Source organism: Acanthochromis polyacanthus, chromosome 9 (assembly GCF_021347895.1).
Source record: "Acanthochromis polyacanthus isolate Apoly-LR-REF ecotype Palm Island chromosome 9, KAUST_Apoly_ChrSc, whole genome shotgun sequence".
In the NCBI taxonomy this organism is placed as follows: Eukaryota; Metazoa; Chordata; class Actinopteri; family Pomacentridae; genus Acanthochromis; species Acanthochromis polyacanthus.
Window position 1 is genome coordinate 24,110,394 of NC_067121.1, and position 15,649 is coordinate 24,126,042.

At 41.0% G+C, this 15,649-nt stretch overlaps 1 protein-coding gene across 15 annotated transcripts in view; it reads right to left on the bottom strand.

Annotated features, from left to right (window-relative positions):
* The window catches only part of kmt2cb (lysine (K)-specific methyltransferase 2Cb), a 64,779-nt gene that overhangs the window by 36,520 nt on the left and 12,610 nt on the right, over window positions 1-15,649 (bottom strand). For 12 of the 15 annotated variants that reach the window (XM_051953938.1, XM_051953940.1, XM_051953932.1 and 9 more), the window contains exons 3-13: window positions 14,590-14,678; window positions 12,752-12,899; window positions 11,720-11,926; window positions 10,258-10,367; window positions 9,824-9,933; window positions 8,772-8,934; window positions 8,464-8,635; window positions 6,201-6,315; window positions 3,637-3,812; window positions 3,083-3,456; window positions 11-91 (exon numbers count right to left, since the gene is read on the bottom strand). In XM_051953938.1, the coding sequence (XP_051809898.1) occupies window positions 11-91; window positions 3,083-3,456; window positions 3,637-3,812; window positions 6,201-6,315; window positions 8,464-8,635; window positions 8,772-8,934; window positions 9,824-9,933; window positions 10,258-10,367; window positions 11,720-11,926; window positions 12,752-12,899; window positions 14,590-14,678 (1,745 nt within the window). The remainder of the gene's footprint in view (window positions 1-10; window positions 92-3,082; window positions 3,457-3,636; window positions 3,813-6,200; window positions 6,316-8,463; window positions 8,636-8,771; window positions 8,935-9,823; window positions 9,934-10,257; window positions 10,368-11,719; window positions 11,927-12,751; window positions 12,900-14,589; window positions 14,679-15,649) is intronic. The other 3 variants (XM_051953934.1, XM_051953928.1, XM_022202923.2) reach the window with 1 other exon arrangement.

Consider the following 15,649-nt stretch of genomic DNA (forward strand, 5'->3'; position numbering starts at 1 on the left):
ATACACATACCTGGTTTGAGTTCTGCTGGAATTTTGTTGACAGAAGGTTCAGTAACTTGCCTCTCGATAATGTCTGCTCCCACCAAGGTTTCTAAAACAGAGCCATTGACAAAAAGATTATTTATACAAATATAATTTGGAGACTGGATATTTGTTCATAAATAGCAAGAATCAAAACTCTGGAGTGATATAAACAAATGAAGTTAAAGTAAGGCAATAAAGAAAACAATCTATGAGAAATGTTGGGTGATCATACAATGATGTAGATCTTCTAAATACAAATGTGAATATCTTCTATCAGGAAACCCACTGTGGACAGGAGTTACGGACATGCCATTGGGAAAATGAGGCTTTTGAGTAATAAGCAATCACAGCGCATAAAGCAAAAAAACTTTTATCATAGACTACATTTTGGTATTAATCTAGTGTCCCCTCTCACTCTTTTTGGATTTGTAATGCGTCTTCCCTCTCCATTTGGTTTTGTATCAAAGACATCAATGCATTTGACTAGTCTGGTATGAATAGAACTACTCATTCCTGGCTATCAGGAATCTACACATCGAGCCAATATTCTGCCAGACAGCGTCTGACAGTACAGATAGCCTAGTCTTAAGGAGGCGCCCACCATTTCAACCCACAAGTTCCCATGTCACGCTGATCCTGACACACACATGCACCTGCTACGCATCTCTGCCAGGGAAGGGAGTAACCATGACAACCAACATCCCAGGGTCTGTGTGCTCTGGGCTCATGACTGTGCAGCTTGCAGGTGCTCATCCGGTGCTGATGCCAGAAAGTCAATTAGGGAGATGGGCCTCTAACCATCTCCAGCCATCAGCTATTGACCAAGCTGAACACGGAATCACATTCATATTAACGCCCTGCTTCCTATATCTCCTACAGTGAATGAGGTGATGGTTTGGATAAACACACGGCTTTGATTAATGTATCAAAGGCCAAAAGTCAGGCTGGACCTGCATTCATAGGGTGGATCTAACAGCACCTGTCCAGTGAAGACACTGTAAGCCTGTTATTCCAGCATGAGTATTGGTGAATGCAGGCGATAAACAGCTCCGGTTAAAAACTTAAATCACATCACATGTATGAGTGGTTGGCAATATAATCATGATCTCACATAACAAAGCTACAGAAAATAACAAAAAAACAAAAAAGGGGCAAATATTTAAGTGCCTTTCAGCACCTAGTTTCTCCTACAAATATCTATTTAAGGCAGGACTATCAAATATACCCAAAAAATAAAATAAAATCAATTTTTACCCATAAAATACACATTTAAGAGGCTTAAACCCCAAATCCTAAAAGCTGTTTTCCAGAGGCAAAAAGTTCTATCACACATGCAGTAACAATCAGGTAAAGTGGGTACCTATCTTCTTTTGAGATGTTTATCAAATGTCCAAAGCTCCTCTTAAATAAATACGCAAATTACAGGTAAACTACACTTGTGTTTAAGGCCACAGTGGGGACGGCACTGCCTTGCCTGCTAAATCCAAGGACAAAACAGCGCATGACCACGAGAAAAAGATGGGAGTGCATGTGTACAGTGAGCAGAGCAGGCCAACAAGATAGGTGAGCAGTAATGAATGAGCCAGTGTAGCTCTAAGGCAGGTTAGCAGACAGGGGATTCATGATATCATCAACATCATGCTACTCCAATCTATTCTCTCTTGTCAGTGCAGTCTGCCGTCGAGACAAGAGTGAGCAGCATAGCTACTGGCATTCCCAGTTGGCAGTGTATTTTCCTGATATTGCGCTTTTGTGCTGGCACACCTCATATGGACCAGAGATGAACTTTCAGCTTCAAGCAAGCATATTCCACATTGTGGAACTCAGACTGTTGATTTAGCTCGCACCACAATTAATTACAGAAGCATTTTGACCAGCAAACAACAGACAAATGTTGTGAAGGATGGGGTTTATTATATGGTGCCTCTGCTTCTGATTCTGGAGTCAAGTTGAGCCACAAATCTCCATAACTCACTGTGTTTCTTTAAGTTCAATCATATTTTTTTCGAAAAATGATTTGAGTAAAGGAAACACAATTAAAATTCCTTAAATAACACAGATCCTCTGTATAGTGAAATGTGTTTAAATCTAAAGGCCCAAAGTCACAGTTTGAATCCAGTAGAAGTCACTATACGGCTATATGGCTGCCTCAGGTAGTTCTTTAATTTAGTATATATGCTCCTGGCAGCCACAAAGTGATAAGATGGCTAATTAGGCAAGATAACACAACTTTGTTTCTGCATGTTTCTGGAATGCCTGTCAATCTCCCTCGGTTAGCTATGGTTATTGAACTTGGTCAAAGGGAAAAAGACAAGCCATAAGTTACCTACAAGTTTATTTGTTTGCAACTTCAACGCACGCAGCTACACTTGAGTGCCCATCTCTGCCTTAAATTGCACTGTGTATTTCAACTTCATTATGCACTTAAGCTATATTAAAATGTAAGTGCTCTACAATTGTTCGTTCACACTGACAGGCAGCACCTTCCTTCTTCCCACAAGTCAGGATGGAAAAACAAAGTGCTTTCAAGTTTCAAAACGAAGAATTACAAAGACAATAGAGTTGCTTTATTCTGCTACGAGTAGAACATCATCTGGTTATAAGGAATCCTCAGAAAATCCTCCAAATAAAAGAGGGAGTGCTTCTTTCTTGTCTCAGTCCAGACAGCTCTCCTTCTAATTCTTTCATGTGCAACAACTGTGACTTTAAAAACTTCATCAGTGCTAACACAAAAGCCTAAAATGGTGTTGCATAGCCAAAACTTTCAATTGCTTCTGCATGGCTAGAGTCCAATTCAATGAACCTTGAACGACAAAGACTGCCTTTCATTTTCAATAATCTAACCTGGTGTCTGGTGTGTATGATGTGTGCATGGTTTTGTATAATCAAAAGAGTTATATTCCTTGGCTTGTTCTTGCAATAACAAGATATGATTAATATGCTGATAAAACAGATTAGATTCTCAGAAGGGACACTTCGGCATAATAAAGAGTACAAGATAAAAAAAAAAACACACACAAGGAGAAAGGATCATAGTGTAATCTGTGTATAATCTAACCTTTTTGTAATAGAGTCTCACCAGGCTTCTGGTCTGACGTGGCCAGCTTCTCCTCCTGGACGGTAGCCTGAACAGCCTCTGAATCCGAGTGCAATGGAACAGCAAGTAATTCCGGTTTGGGGTCATTGTGCATTTCAGGAGGCAGCTGAGTGCCAGGTTCTAGGTCTGTGTGCTTTTGAGCCAGCTGTAGGCCAGTCTCAGAGTTTGTGTGCATGGAGTCTGGCTGAGGGCTGATCTCTGGGCCGGTGTCCATATCCTCTGCCTGTAGTGCCTGCTCTGCAGCAGGAGACCTGCAGTTGGAACAAACATAGTCCTCTCTGGGGTGGATTTCTGTTTGGCCTGAGTTCTGACGTTCGCACTCCAGGTGTAGCCATCTGAAAGGAGTGCAAAGGAATTTAAGAGATTGGTCGACAAGGATCTCTGTGCAATCCTAAAATTTGACCTATTTATTACTGTGGTTTTCTTAGTGTTTCCACGGTGACACAGAGGAATATTAGTTTGCACACAAATAAAATACGGGGAAAAGCCAGAGCTTTGCATCATAAGTTCCTTACCTTTTACAAGTGTGGCAGAATAGTAAGTCTTTGTGATGCTCAGGGTCCAGGATGGAGGCACACATAGGACAGCACAGAGCAGGGTCCTGGTTTTGGACACAGTTCTCACACAGCAGGCTGGTGTGGTGCCATTGCCCACTGGTTCGTGTTCCACATTGGATGCATACTCTGCAGCTCTGAGGAGAAAAGTAACATGACATCCAAAGCCATTAAAATCCAATGCAGCACAAATACAGCATTTCTGCTACACAGATTTGGCACTTCAGCCATGGAATGGGAAACAAGCATGGAACCTGTCCAGATCCACAGTGAGCGTGTGTATATTCAAGACCATGACACTACAACAAAATGTAGGAGACAGAGCTGGAGAAATGGACCAAAAGACAACAAATATTTTAAATTAGTTGTCATTATGTTTACACACAATATTTTCAAATTTTTATAAGTGAACATTAAGACCTTTTAAATGATTTTTGAGAAGAAAAAGAATAGAGCTTTTAGAGCGCTGCCATCAAAATATTCAGGTTCTGGCTGCAAAACTGTATGATGCCGCGACATACCGCCAACTGGTGTTACAAATGGCCAAGAATTGGAATCTAAGCAGGTTGCCAATTATCAAAACATGGAGGACATCTAAGCATTTTTTCCAACTGCATCTCAAACATTTTGGATTAGTTTTAAATGGACAAGAATCAGCTAGAATTTCCTTTATCTTTTGTTTTGCGGCAATGCAAGTTTACAAAAATCCCACTGGCTTTTTAAAAAAATAAATCACTGAAAGTGATTTGAGTCATAAAACTAGAAAGTGCTGGGGTATTCCTGCATAGAAGAATTTTTGGCATCCCTGAAAGATTTTAGACACCCAGCCAAAGAGATAACACTAAAGGAAAGTCACCCACGAGAAAATGATAACAATTGATAATAGATTTTTTAACCACTTTGTTAACTGAGGTTTCATTCACTCAAGTGAGGTGCATAAATTTAGTTTATCAAATTATATATAGACAAATCATGCTTACTGTCATGTCACCCACCAAAGGCTCATTCACAGCCAGGAAAAACCCTGAATTGACACACGCAAATAAATAGCTGCCAGTATTTTTGATGCAGTATCTACACTGACAGTATGCACCAGCAAGCAGAGCTGAAGTCGTTTGGCTTTTATTTCTGTAGCATGCTGCTTAAGTGCCGTTGTTCACTTAAATTAGAGTTGAAGTTTTTGCTTCTGATGGGAAGAAAGAGCGCCTCTTCAACTTTTGACAAACTCATCATGCCACAACTGCACAGACACCCCTTTTCTACATAAACATCACAAGTCACTAAAAAAAAAAAAGAGGAGTTGCAAAAAAAGGAGAAAATTTTAAGAAATCTTTGGTGGATGGGCTATATTTCATCACAGGGATTTTGCTATTTTATTCAGCTATCAGCCACAGTTAATTATTTTCATTTTTTTTAAAGTTCTGGACCAGATGTACTCTTAGCAGCTGTATTATGAATACAAAAATTTGCACAAATTGAAAATCAAATAATGAATGGATTTTTGTTAGATTCTAAAGCAATCACACCAGGATATGGTTATAAAAACATGTTAAATAATATTTCACCTTCAGTAAACTTAGGATTGGCACCAAAAAAAGAGATTCGACATGGTGATGGTTGCTTTCAGTTTTTCTCCTTACTTTCCACAGTACATAGTGATAACATTTGCTCATAGAAGAAACAATATTATTTATGTTTAAAATGCACCACCTGCTGCAACTTAGAAATACAGTGACTTTGCAATTAGGTGGATAAACTATCCACTCAGCTTGAATACGCTTTATCTGCATCACAGCCTGCCATTGTAGTGCCCGTACAGATATAAAGACAACATCAGAATTACATTACAGAGCATTGAAACTGCAACAATGACTCATTTCTCACTGATGTCTACATCAGAAAGAAGACAACACTTAGAAAAAAAGCTAGCAATGTGAGTGAGGATGGGGGCTGCAGGCAGGTGCTCAAGACAAGTTAGTGACGAGGATGTGGTGGGTCGCATTACTTCTGTGCTGAGTCAAACACAGAAGCTAGTGTGAAGACCTTTCATCACCTGCTTCCTCAATTGCCATGATCTACTCGGCCCGCTGCAAAAAACTAGGTGGTCTGGTAACAGCTAGCTGAGTGACTGGCACGGCATTTGTGCGAGTACACACAAGTACATGCTACGTTATCTTTCAGCACTGAGGCTGCACCAAAGCCTGCAAAAGATCAGCCGGTGTGAGTCATTTCTTAACCACAAAAGCGCAAATACAAACCACGAAAAAGTCATATTCTCATGGGTGCTAGACATTTTACTCTGTGCCAGAGCCAAGATTCCTATCTTGAATATTTTTCCATTTAATATTGCAGTGCACACATGGGGGAATTTTGGGATTGTGACTCATGGAAAAAAAATCTGGGCATCGTGCACAATAGTTGTCCACATACTTTTAACGGCCACAATGATTTTTAAGTACCTTAAATTATTATTATTATTATCATTAATAATAATAACTTGTGGTATTTTATGAGCTCGTTCCTACCTTACATCTCCATCCATTGGTGGGAAGAGTGTCTATAGCAGGTTGCAGACAGAAGGTATGGTAGCCTTTGTCACACATGTCACACACCAGCATTTTAGTGTCCTCTCCTGGGTTCCTACAAAGATGAGACAAGTTACACGAAACGGGAAAACACAGGGTTTTGATATCCATACATAAAGTGCAGAAGTTATGGAGGTCATAGGTGATCATCTATTATTTTATCTTTATATAGTCCCAGTTCCTAAATATCATATATATGTTCACAAAATATAACACCACAAGAAGAAGAGGGATTTTTGCCACAGATGGTATGACCTGCACAGAGCCCTGAAGTCAACATCACAGAGTCAGTCTGGGATGACAAGAAGAGACAGAAGATACTGAGCCAGCCTAAATTCACTGAATTACTGTAGCAAGTCCTCACAGATGTTTGGAACAACCTACTTGCCAAGTGCCTTGAAAAACTGTATGCAAATATACTTGGGAGAACTGGTAAAAGCAATTCCATATACAGAAACTTGTTAGTCTAAGTCCTGATTTGCTCTACAATTGGAGAACCACAACGATCGTCTACAGGGCTCCATTTTCCTTCTCAATCACATTATGCAGGGTGTCCCAAAAAATGTGACATCATTTCGCAGGCCAATAATTTTGGCAATTCTTGTTGAAATAACCTCAAATTTTGACAGAATGTATAGAAACAGATCAAGATTTTATATGTAATGTTTTATTTTTGTTCGGTTTTCAGGTTGAGCCATGCTGTTCACTCCCAAAGAGAAGTCATTTTGCGTCTTAGAATATGCTGATGTTGATGATGGTCAACCAGATCCTTTAGCCCCTGCATAAGCAGCCTTTCTCTTTAAATTTTTGGTACCGGTCCAAATTTGTTTGCCAGTTGGTGAAGTTTTTCCAAATTTTGCATTGAAGGCACACTGCACAGTCTTGGGTAACCGTGTGCGAGCATATTCCAAGACACAAAAATGACTTCTCTTTGGGAGTGAACGGCATGGCTCAACCTGAAAAAAGAACTAAAATAAAACATGAAATATAAAATCTTGATCCGTTTCCATACATTCTGTGAAAATTTGAGGTTATTTCAACAAGAATTACCAAAATTATTGGCCTTTGAAATGATGTCAGATTTTTTGGGACACCCTGTATTACTACGATAACTAGAAGCAGCCTCATCTCTAAAAATACAAACACCACTGATAAACACTCCAATGACATTTGAATATAGTATATAATATATATAATATAGTGCCTGCAGCTCTGTTTATTGATCCACTAATTAATGTAAAACTGTTGAGATATTCCTGTTACAGCCTGGTTAAAATCCCACTTTTAGATTTGTGAAACAGCATACTAACATTGCAATGTTGTGAATCCGGTTCATTTTCATGCGTTATAGATTCAGAGTTGTAAATCAATTTTATTTAACTGTTACCATCAACCTGACATGGTGCATTCAAAAGCTCACAATTTAATAAGGCATTCAGAGTGTTTCAGCCTGGACACGCTTAGACTGGGATTCTAATTTCATCTGGTATTTGAATAAAGCTCCAGCGGCAGACTCGCATAGAAACCTCCGCAAATCAAAATCACGTCAAAATTGGTTCTCCAGGTTGTTTGTTTTTAAAGACACTGAAGTTTTTCTCAGAATTTCTAGGATTTTTCCAGACCTGTAAAATGAGTCACAGAAGTTTCAGATATTTTTTAGGCTCCTTTGTCTAACTTAAGGTCAGGAAACAGTACGTGAGCAATAAAACATACATTAACATCATATCCACAATCAAAAACGATGCTATACACAGACAATGTTTCAGGAGATTTCTTGACTAATTTGACCAATTCTAAGGAATCACTCAGGTTGGAAGTAGTCCTGATTCCAATCCCTTCCATTCCACTTTACAAAAATATACCACAAACCCACTTCTGTTCTTGCAAAATACCATATGCGGTAATAAGATAGCAATGGGGTTTGCATGAAAATACAGAACTTAAGGCTCAGTGGACAGTGGTCACCTAAGGCAAACAAGCCTGTTTAAATAAGGTCAAAGGTTATAAGACTAAGCTTCTGGGTACAACATCCAGTTAGCTCCTTCCAAACCACAGAGGTAAACAAAGTAGCAGTGAGCATGATGCCTGGTAGCTATATAGATATTAAGTAGGAAGGAAAGTGATAGAAAAAAACGAGAGTAGACAAAAACATTTAGCATGAGGTACAGAGGTATGGTTTTAGGAGGATGAGAAAGTGACTCACTTGCACGTCTGGCAGATTTTACACTCGGGGCACTGCCAACCTGCCCTCCGTAGAGGGGTCACAGCCATGTCCAGGCAAATCCCATGGTAATGTAGACCACAACTGGTGCAGAAGAGCTGGTCCAGTAGATCCCCTGGGCTATCGCATAGTGCGCAATTTACATCTCCTACAACTACGGGAAGTAAAAAGGAAAATAAGGAAGATAAAAATATTTCACAAAATACAATAGATACGGTGTGATTTAGTCAAACTTAGCTTTTTAACCTCGCAAATTATTTTACTTTAGCCGTTACACAAACTCTACTTACATTTGTGAATGGCCAATTCAATGTGTTCTGGGCAGAGGAGTGAGAGACTCCTGATATCCTGAAAGGTCCCAGCTGCCCCCGCACAGGGGTAATGGTAGAGTTGAGCACATCCTTCAGCACAGCACTTAATGGATGCTCCAAGGCGCTTACAGTATGCACAGTGCTGCAGAAAGAAAGAGACATCTCAAAATAAGTTTCAAATGTTCTTTGTGGGCTGCACAGTTGCTCGGTGGTTAGCACCGTCGCCTTGCAGCTAGAAGATCCCCGGTTCACGTCCAGGCCTGGGTCTGGGATCTTTCCGCATGGAGTATGCATGCTCTCCCTGTGCATGCGTGGGTTTTCTCTGGGTTCTCAAGTTTCTTCCCACAGTCCAAAAACATGCTGAGGTTAATTGATTATTCTAAATTGCCTATAGGTGTGAATGTGAGACTGCTCAGGTCTCCCATGACCCTACTGAGGATTGCGCGGTGTATAGATAATAGACGTTCTTTGCCTGCAACTAAAATGAATACATTCCTTCAACAAACAGCAGAAATAAACATCCATAAATGGCTGACTTGGCTTATATAAAGATAGTACTTTATCCTTTAACGTTTCTTTGGAAAAATATTCATCTGAGGTCTCAGCTCAGGATTAAGGCCCCCGTTTAAACCCCTAGTTTAGGCTCCCCCCCAGATGATCACACTGGCAGAACCTCATCCAGCTCCTATTTCTCTCAGTTCCATGAGTGTGTGCTAACAGCCACTCTGGAGACCAAGTGGCAGACTTGCTGATGGGCTGCACAACCAATGGGCTGCAAACACAATCAGAGAGCTATGAGCAGTGCCACTGCAACCACTAGGAGCCAAGCTGCCATGAGAGCTCAGCCCTGTTGAGTGGCATGACCTTTTCCATTTCACAGCTGAGGGATCCACACTGCCGGGCCGACCTTTATCAGCCAGTCTGATCCATCAGCTTTGCTATGTCTCACTGAAGCAGTCCCTCCCTGCTGCCCCAACACATTAAGATGGTGTTAACACCCATTAGTCTGTGGATGTTCTCCCCTGACTCACCTTTGTGCTCCCTGAGTCAATGGCTCTGTCCACATTAAGCAGAGATTGTCCCTCGCCCTCACAAACACCGTCAGACCACAAGGCACAACTCTGATGTGCCCAGCATTGCCCTGAAAAATGAAGACAAAACAAATTCGACTGACACTGGATTGAAGTCAAAAATATCTGAGACCGGTGCTACATCAACATATGAACCATTCATAGATGATGCATTTGGTAAATAGTCCAAACTTCTATATCACACAATTAGGTTTATTAGGTTCCAAAGTACTTAGAATGTGTTTCTCATTTTCGCACACACACACACACACACACACACACACACACACACACACAGAGGCAGGCACACACACACAACAAAGGTTTTAACGCTCGGTAAACAATGCTAACGATGCTTATTTAAAAAGGTTAAAAAGCTAGTCTGTCAGTCTTACCTGACTCAAAGAGAGACTGGACGTTAAGATCTTGTGGAAGGCCAACATGAGAAAGCTCATCCCAAAATCGACTGGCTGGGTCTGGTTCTTCCTCGCAGCTTTCAGACTCACTAGAACAAAGGAAAAGGTTTGCAAAGATAGCAAGTCAGCAAAGGTTTAAAAACATACGCTATGCAAGAGAAGGACAGCCTGAATCAACTTAAGAATGCATCGAGGACAGAGACATAAAGGTAGAGGACGATGTGTAGTTATTACAAAAGCAGAGAAATGAAGGCAGAGAGAATGAGCTGGGGGAAAAAATGTTACAGAGCAAATAAAAAAGCTTTGGGGGGAGGGGGAGGGGAGAGGAGGAGGAGGAGGAAGAGGAGGAGGAAGAGGGCCATCTTGTTTGGCGTGTGCACAAGAGGCTGGCTGTTCTGTCTCATAAAATCTGTTGAAAAGGATGTGTTTCTCCAAGTCCCTGGCTTGAACTAGTGAGCAGCATAGCACGCAGAAAATGTGGAGAGAGAGCATTAGCATTTAAAAAGGACCTAGGTTCCAGTAAACAAACCGACGGCCAAAATCAAGAGACTGGTTTCAGGAAACATGATGGCACACTCATGACAAACTGCCTTGACAGGTGATTGTTTATGACCCAAGTTTTACCACTATTCATGTGATGATATTCTCCCACTCACTCATATTTCCACAGTCTTCGTCCACCATCTCTACTCCTCTGAGAAATCAATATACAATTTCTTCTCCTGCCCTGTGCTCTTTCCTCGGCTTCTGTGTGGCACAACCAAAGGCCGGCCCCAGTGGCCAATCACATGAACGACACACCAGCTACTAGCTACTGGTTGGTTTGGCATTCTGCCAGACGCATACTGCTCTCAGTGCCCATCGCAGTACTGGGAACCCAGAGAGACACCCAATTGGTTTCCAAGGACCAAAACAAATTAGGCAGCTGTTCAAAAGAGTCCGAGGAGGGTCTTTTGTTGGCACAGTGTGCACGCATGTGTAGGCCCATATACATAGACAAACAAGGCTCTTGTGCACTCATCACTTGATGTGGCATCCCTGTTCACTGGGACACTGACAGCGCGTATAGGTTAGTGTTAGTAGGTGGATAGAAGTGTGTCCACATATTAACCACCGCTAATGCCTTTATTTTGCCTGGACAATCCACTCATTATCAATACTCTAATCCAGAGTAGGTGTAGAGGGGTAGAGGATAATTTCACTTAAAATAAAAATCTTCTGAACCCATTTCCCAAAGAGAAAACATGCGAGTAAAGTTGTCACATCAATGTGCATTGGCTCAGGTGAAAGAAAAGAAACACTGAAGAGAGGACATAAGCGATATCTGATTTCATGCCGCTCATTAACTGATTACAGGGACTTATCCCAGACAACTTTACTCTCCTAACCAGCGCTGACAGCCCAACCAATTGTGACACCCGTATCAGCCAGGCCTACTTACTTCTTCTTTTCCTTCTGTCCTGAGGTGGTCTCTCCGGCCATTTTTGGCTGAGTGGTTTTATCACCATCACTGCTATCACTTGTCGAGCCTCCTTCACCCTTGCGGCTGAAGAGTGCTTCAAGCTGAGATGTGATGCTGAATACTTGCAGATCCCCCTGACCCAGAAGGCTACGGCCACCGCAGTAACAGAAGGCACAGAGATGCTCACTGAAACAAAGAAAATGGGTGGTAGGGGGTGTTTAATTATATATACCTACTGTGACTTAATACAGTGCCATGCATGTCACCATGAATTAAGGCCTCCTACTTCTGGCAATGGGACTGTCTGAGTAGGGACACACACACAGACTCAGACAGTCTACATTTGTGAAAAGGCAGGCACATTGTCTTCACACACGCACACACAGAAACATGACTTTCAAAAATCACAAAGGTATAATTTTCAACTCCAAGGTCATAATTACATTTTGACGCAGTGCTTTTATGCTTCATTTTACTAATACTGCTTGGATTTTGCTGTATTTTTTTACTATAAGCACAAAACAAAAACGATCACCTCACACAAATATCTGGGCATGTAAATGTTCCAGATTCTATGTGAGAAAGCCATCTTGGAGACAGAGTGATAAAGAGAAAAAAAAAAACGAATAGTAGCCAAGAGCTGGAAAGTTGAGAAATAAAACAAGCAGTAAATATTTATCACATTTTTAAGTGATGAGATGTCCCTGTTAATAAGATCCCAGGAGATGTTGCTGATCTGCCAACATCGATAGCACAGACAGGCCAGAAGATTGATTACAACCTTTAACGAAGTGGCACCTGGGAAGAGAGTGCTGCCGCTACCAGCTGATGACTCCCATTTAATCCATCCATGCATGTGTACACAACAAGACAAACAGCGTTTCACACTGCTGGACCAAAATAAGTCTGCATACTAGGGTTGAGGCATGTGCAGGTTCACTGAAAGAATTAAACACATGGTTCTTCATTTCAAAAACAACTCAGGTTCAGGGGAAGTTTAGTGTTTCTAACCTGCTTTTGACTTCTCTACTTGCTGGAACAGATGGTCCTGCTGAATTCTCGGCTGGAGGGCTCTGGGCCAGAGGGGAAGAGGGCTTGTCCTCCTCTGGCACCTCAGTGGTCACCACTTCCACAGTCTCCAACGGCTGGGTTTGTGTTTCTGATGGTGAGAAAAAAAAAAAAAAGATAAGTTGGTTGGTAAAGAAGCAGTGAAGCATTACATTCCTCCAGTGCCTCTGTGAGAACTGCCACTCATTCAGCTCTGGCCTCTGTGCAGTGAGCTGCTCTTCAATTCACCACCAATTATGGCTGCACGATTAGCATACAGCTTCTGACAGACACAAGCTGTCATAGGGCAGGTTGGATGCATTCTAGTCAGTTTCCTCCAGGTCAAAAACACAGCCTTTATTAGTGAGATGGACGGTAAAATATGGGAACCATATGCTCAAGCACTGATTACAGTAAACCCACTGGGAATATCAGGCTCTGGTACAGAATAGCAATAACAAGGGAGGCATGGAAAAAATAAGAAATATGGCTGCCAAAACGTCTCAAGAAGTGAGGTTTAACATTTTTGGAGAATATTTTGTCTGATTTAAAAGTCAAGTCAATTCTGTAAATATCATGCTTTTGATTTAAATTACAATAAAGGCTCAATTCACTATGCTAATCGCATAAAACGACTCCTGAAAGTAAATCTTACCGATGCTTTTGAGCATGTAAAATTTATGAATATTTCATTGGCATGCAATTGGGCTAATACTGCAATGATTGTGTCATCCAGTGGAATTGCACAAGGACAAATTCAAGCTCATTACCTCCTAATAACTCAGTGCACCTGTGAAGACATCTTATAGTCACTGTATACAGTGAGGCATGGCAAAATGTACATTCCTTTTGTTTCTGGGAGATAACAGTTTTTATAGTGGTATTTACTTACCTTTCCAGGATAAACAGATTGAAATACATGATTAAATGTGACCATGAACACATTTAAAATATCTTTAAAAGCACTGTATATCAAAAATTAAGCTGAAAAGTACAGGCATCAGAAAGCAGACACAAGATTAACACAGGGCAATTTGAAAGCTACTCTGCTTGACCTCAGCTGTACACAAATCACTTTAAGGACAAGACGGTACTGAGTCATAGATTTCATTTTGCCATAAGCCTGGAGGAGGGGACAGACTCTGAGGGAACCACTGGGTTTTAAGTGGATATGGCAGTAAACTGAAAAGGCAAAACGCATGCTTAGTTCTTTCGTAATAATAAAAAAATATATATATATTGAATATTTAAACAGTGTCTATTGTTGGTCTAAGGTAAACTACAAATAATAAAAAGAAACAAAAACCACGGGCAGATTCATATTTCCCAATATCTCCAGCACAGAGACAGGGCAGCACTGAGATGTATGAGAATGGGAGGCCTGGTCACATGACGTGATGTACACACATAAAAAAGCACATAAATGGGTCTGGAGAGACTGATGGGATTTTAAAAAGCTTTTAGAGGGCATTAGCCTTGGGCTCTTTCCCACTGCACCTCAATGCCAATCTCAGAGCAGGAGGAGAGATGGAAGCAGTAAGAGGAGAAAAAATACACACCCACTGCTTCACAGCTCAAGCTAAACCCTTTCAATTATAGTCCTGAAGACGAAGCATGGGGTGCTAAGAAAAAGCTCTCATCCATCCTTCTCCAGGAGAGGGAGACTCCCCTACCTTTACTGAAATACCCTCTGAAGCACTCTCTGCATGAGGCTACCTGGATGTGCAAGTTCAAGTCTTACATCACTCCCAGCAGAACCGATGTGTACATATTGGATCAAAAAGGGGATTTCAAAGTCTCACCTGTGTCCTGAGGGTCTATGGACTCTGTTATCTCAGTCCCATCCATGCTGTCCTCCTCATCCACAACAACCCTCCCTCTAGTGCGACCCCTAGAGTGAGGAAAGAGACAACAACAAATAAACAGAGGAAGTGAAAAGGAATGAGACAAGAAAAACTGCCTGACTTCGCCTCAGGAGGGGGGAGTGGTGGTGAAGTCATGAATTAGTTAAATATAGTCACAGCTGTCACTGATTTTTAATGGAGGCACTCAAGCCAGTGGGCAAAGCAGAAGGGTGGTAGTGGTGGGGTGTGTAATACAGACTGGTACTCCATGGAGTTTAACGTTGAAGGTCGCCAATCAGGATAATTCAGCTCAAGAAAATTCAGGTACAGACAGCAGGGATAAAAATAAAGTGGATCATTCACAAATAAATGACTTTGTCCATGCAGGTAACCTGGTTATAACAAATCCCAATTTACTACTTTCAAGGAAGTCTACGGATAAGCACAATAAAAGCCCTATTGTTCAAAAAGAAATAGTAATTCTTTAGATTCTGTGTCTCAGCATACACGAACATGTCAGTCATAACAAAACAAAAAAATAATAGTAACAAATTCACACATTTCATTATCATATGTAAAGAACAGTTACTCTTGTTATTGGCAGTGAGTAGAGTTTGTGAGTACAAAAATAAGACTTGATTTTTCAGAAGTCAAAAATGCCACAACTCTGTTTTCATATACATTAGTATAAAGGCCATGGTTATGTTTCCAGAGCATGTTTGTGAAAAGGTCAGTGTTCTACTTAATTTCCCCCTACAAATACAAAATCTTCTCTCTCTTTCGCTTTTGAAAGGCCCTAGTTGAGATTACTGGCAATAATTTATAGGTACGCGGTAAATTACCTTTGAGAGAATGCATCTTTGAGAGAATACCAAAATATTATGATGACAGGAATATTTCAACTTAAAAACTTCAACAAAATGCCCAATGAAATCAGTGTACAACTGGTAGTTTCAATGAAAAAGCTGTCATCGAAACAAGACTTGTTGTTGGCAAAGGTCTTGGCGCAAGCACTGCC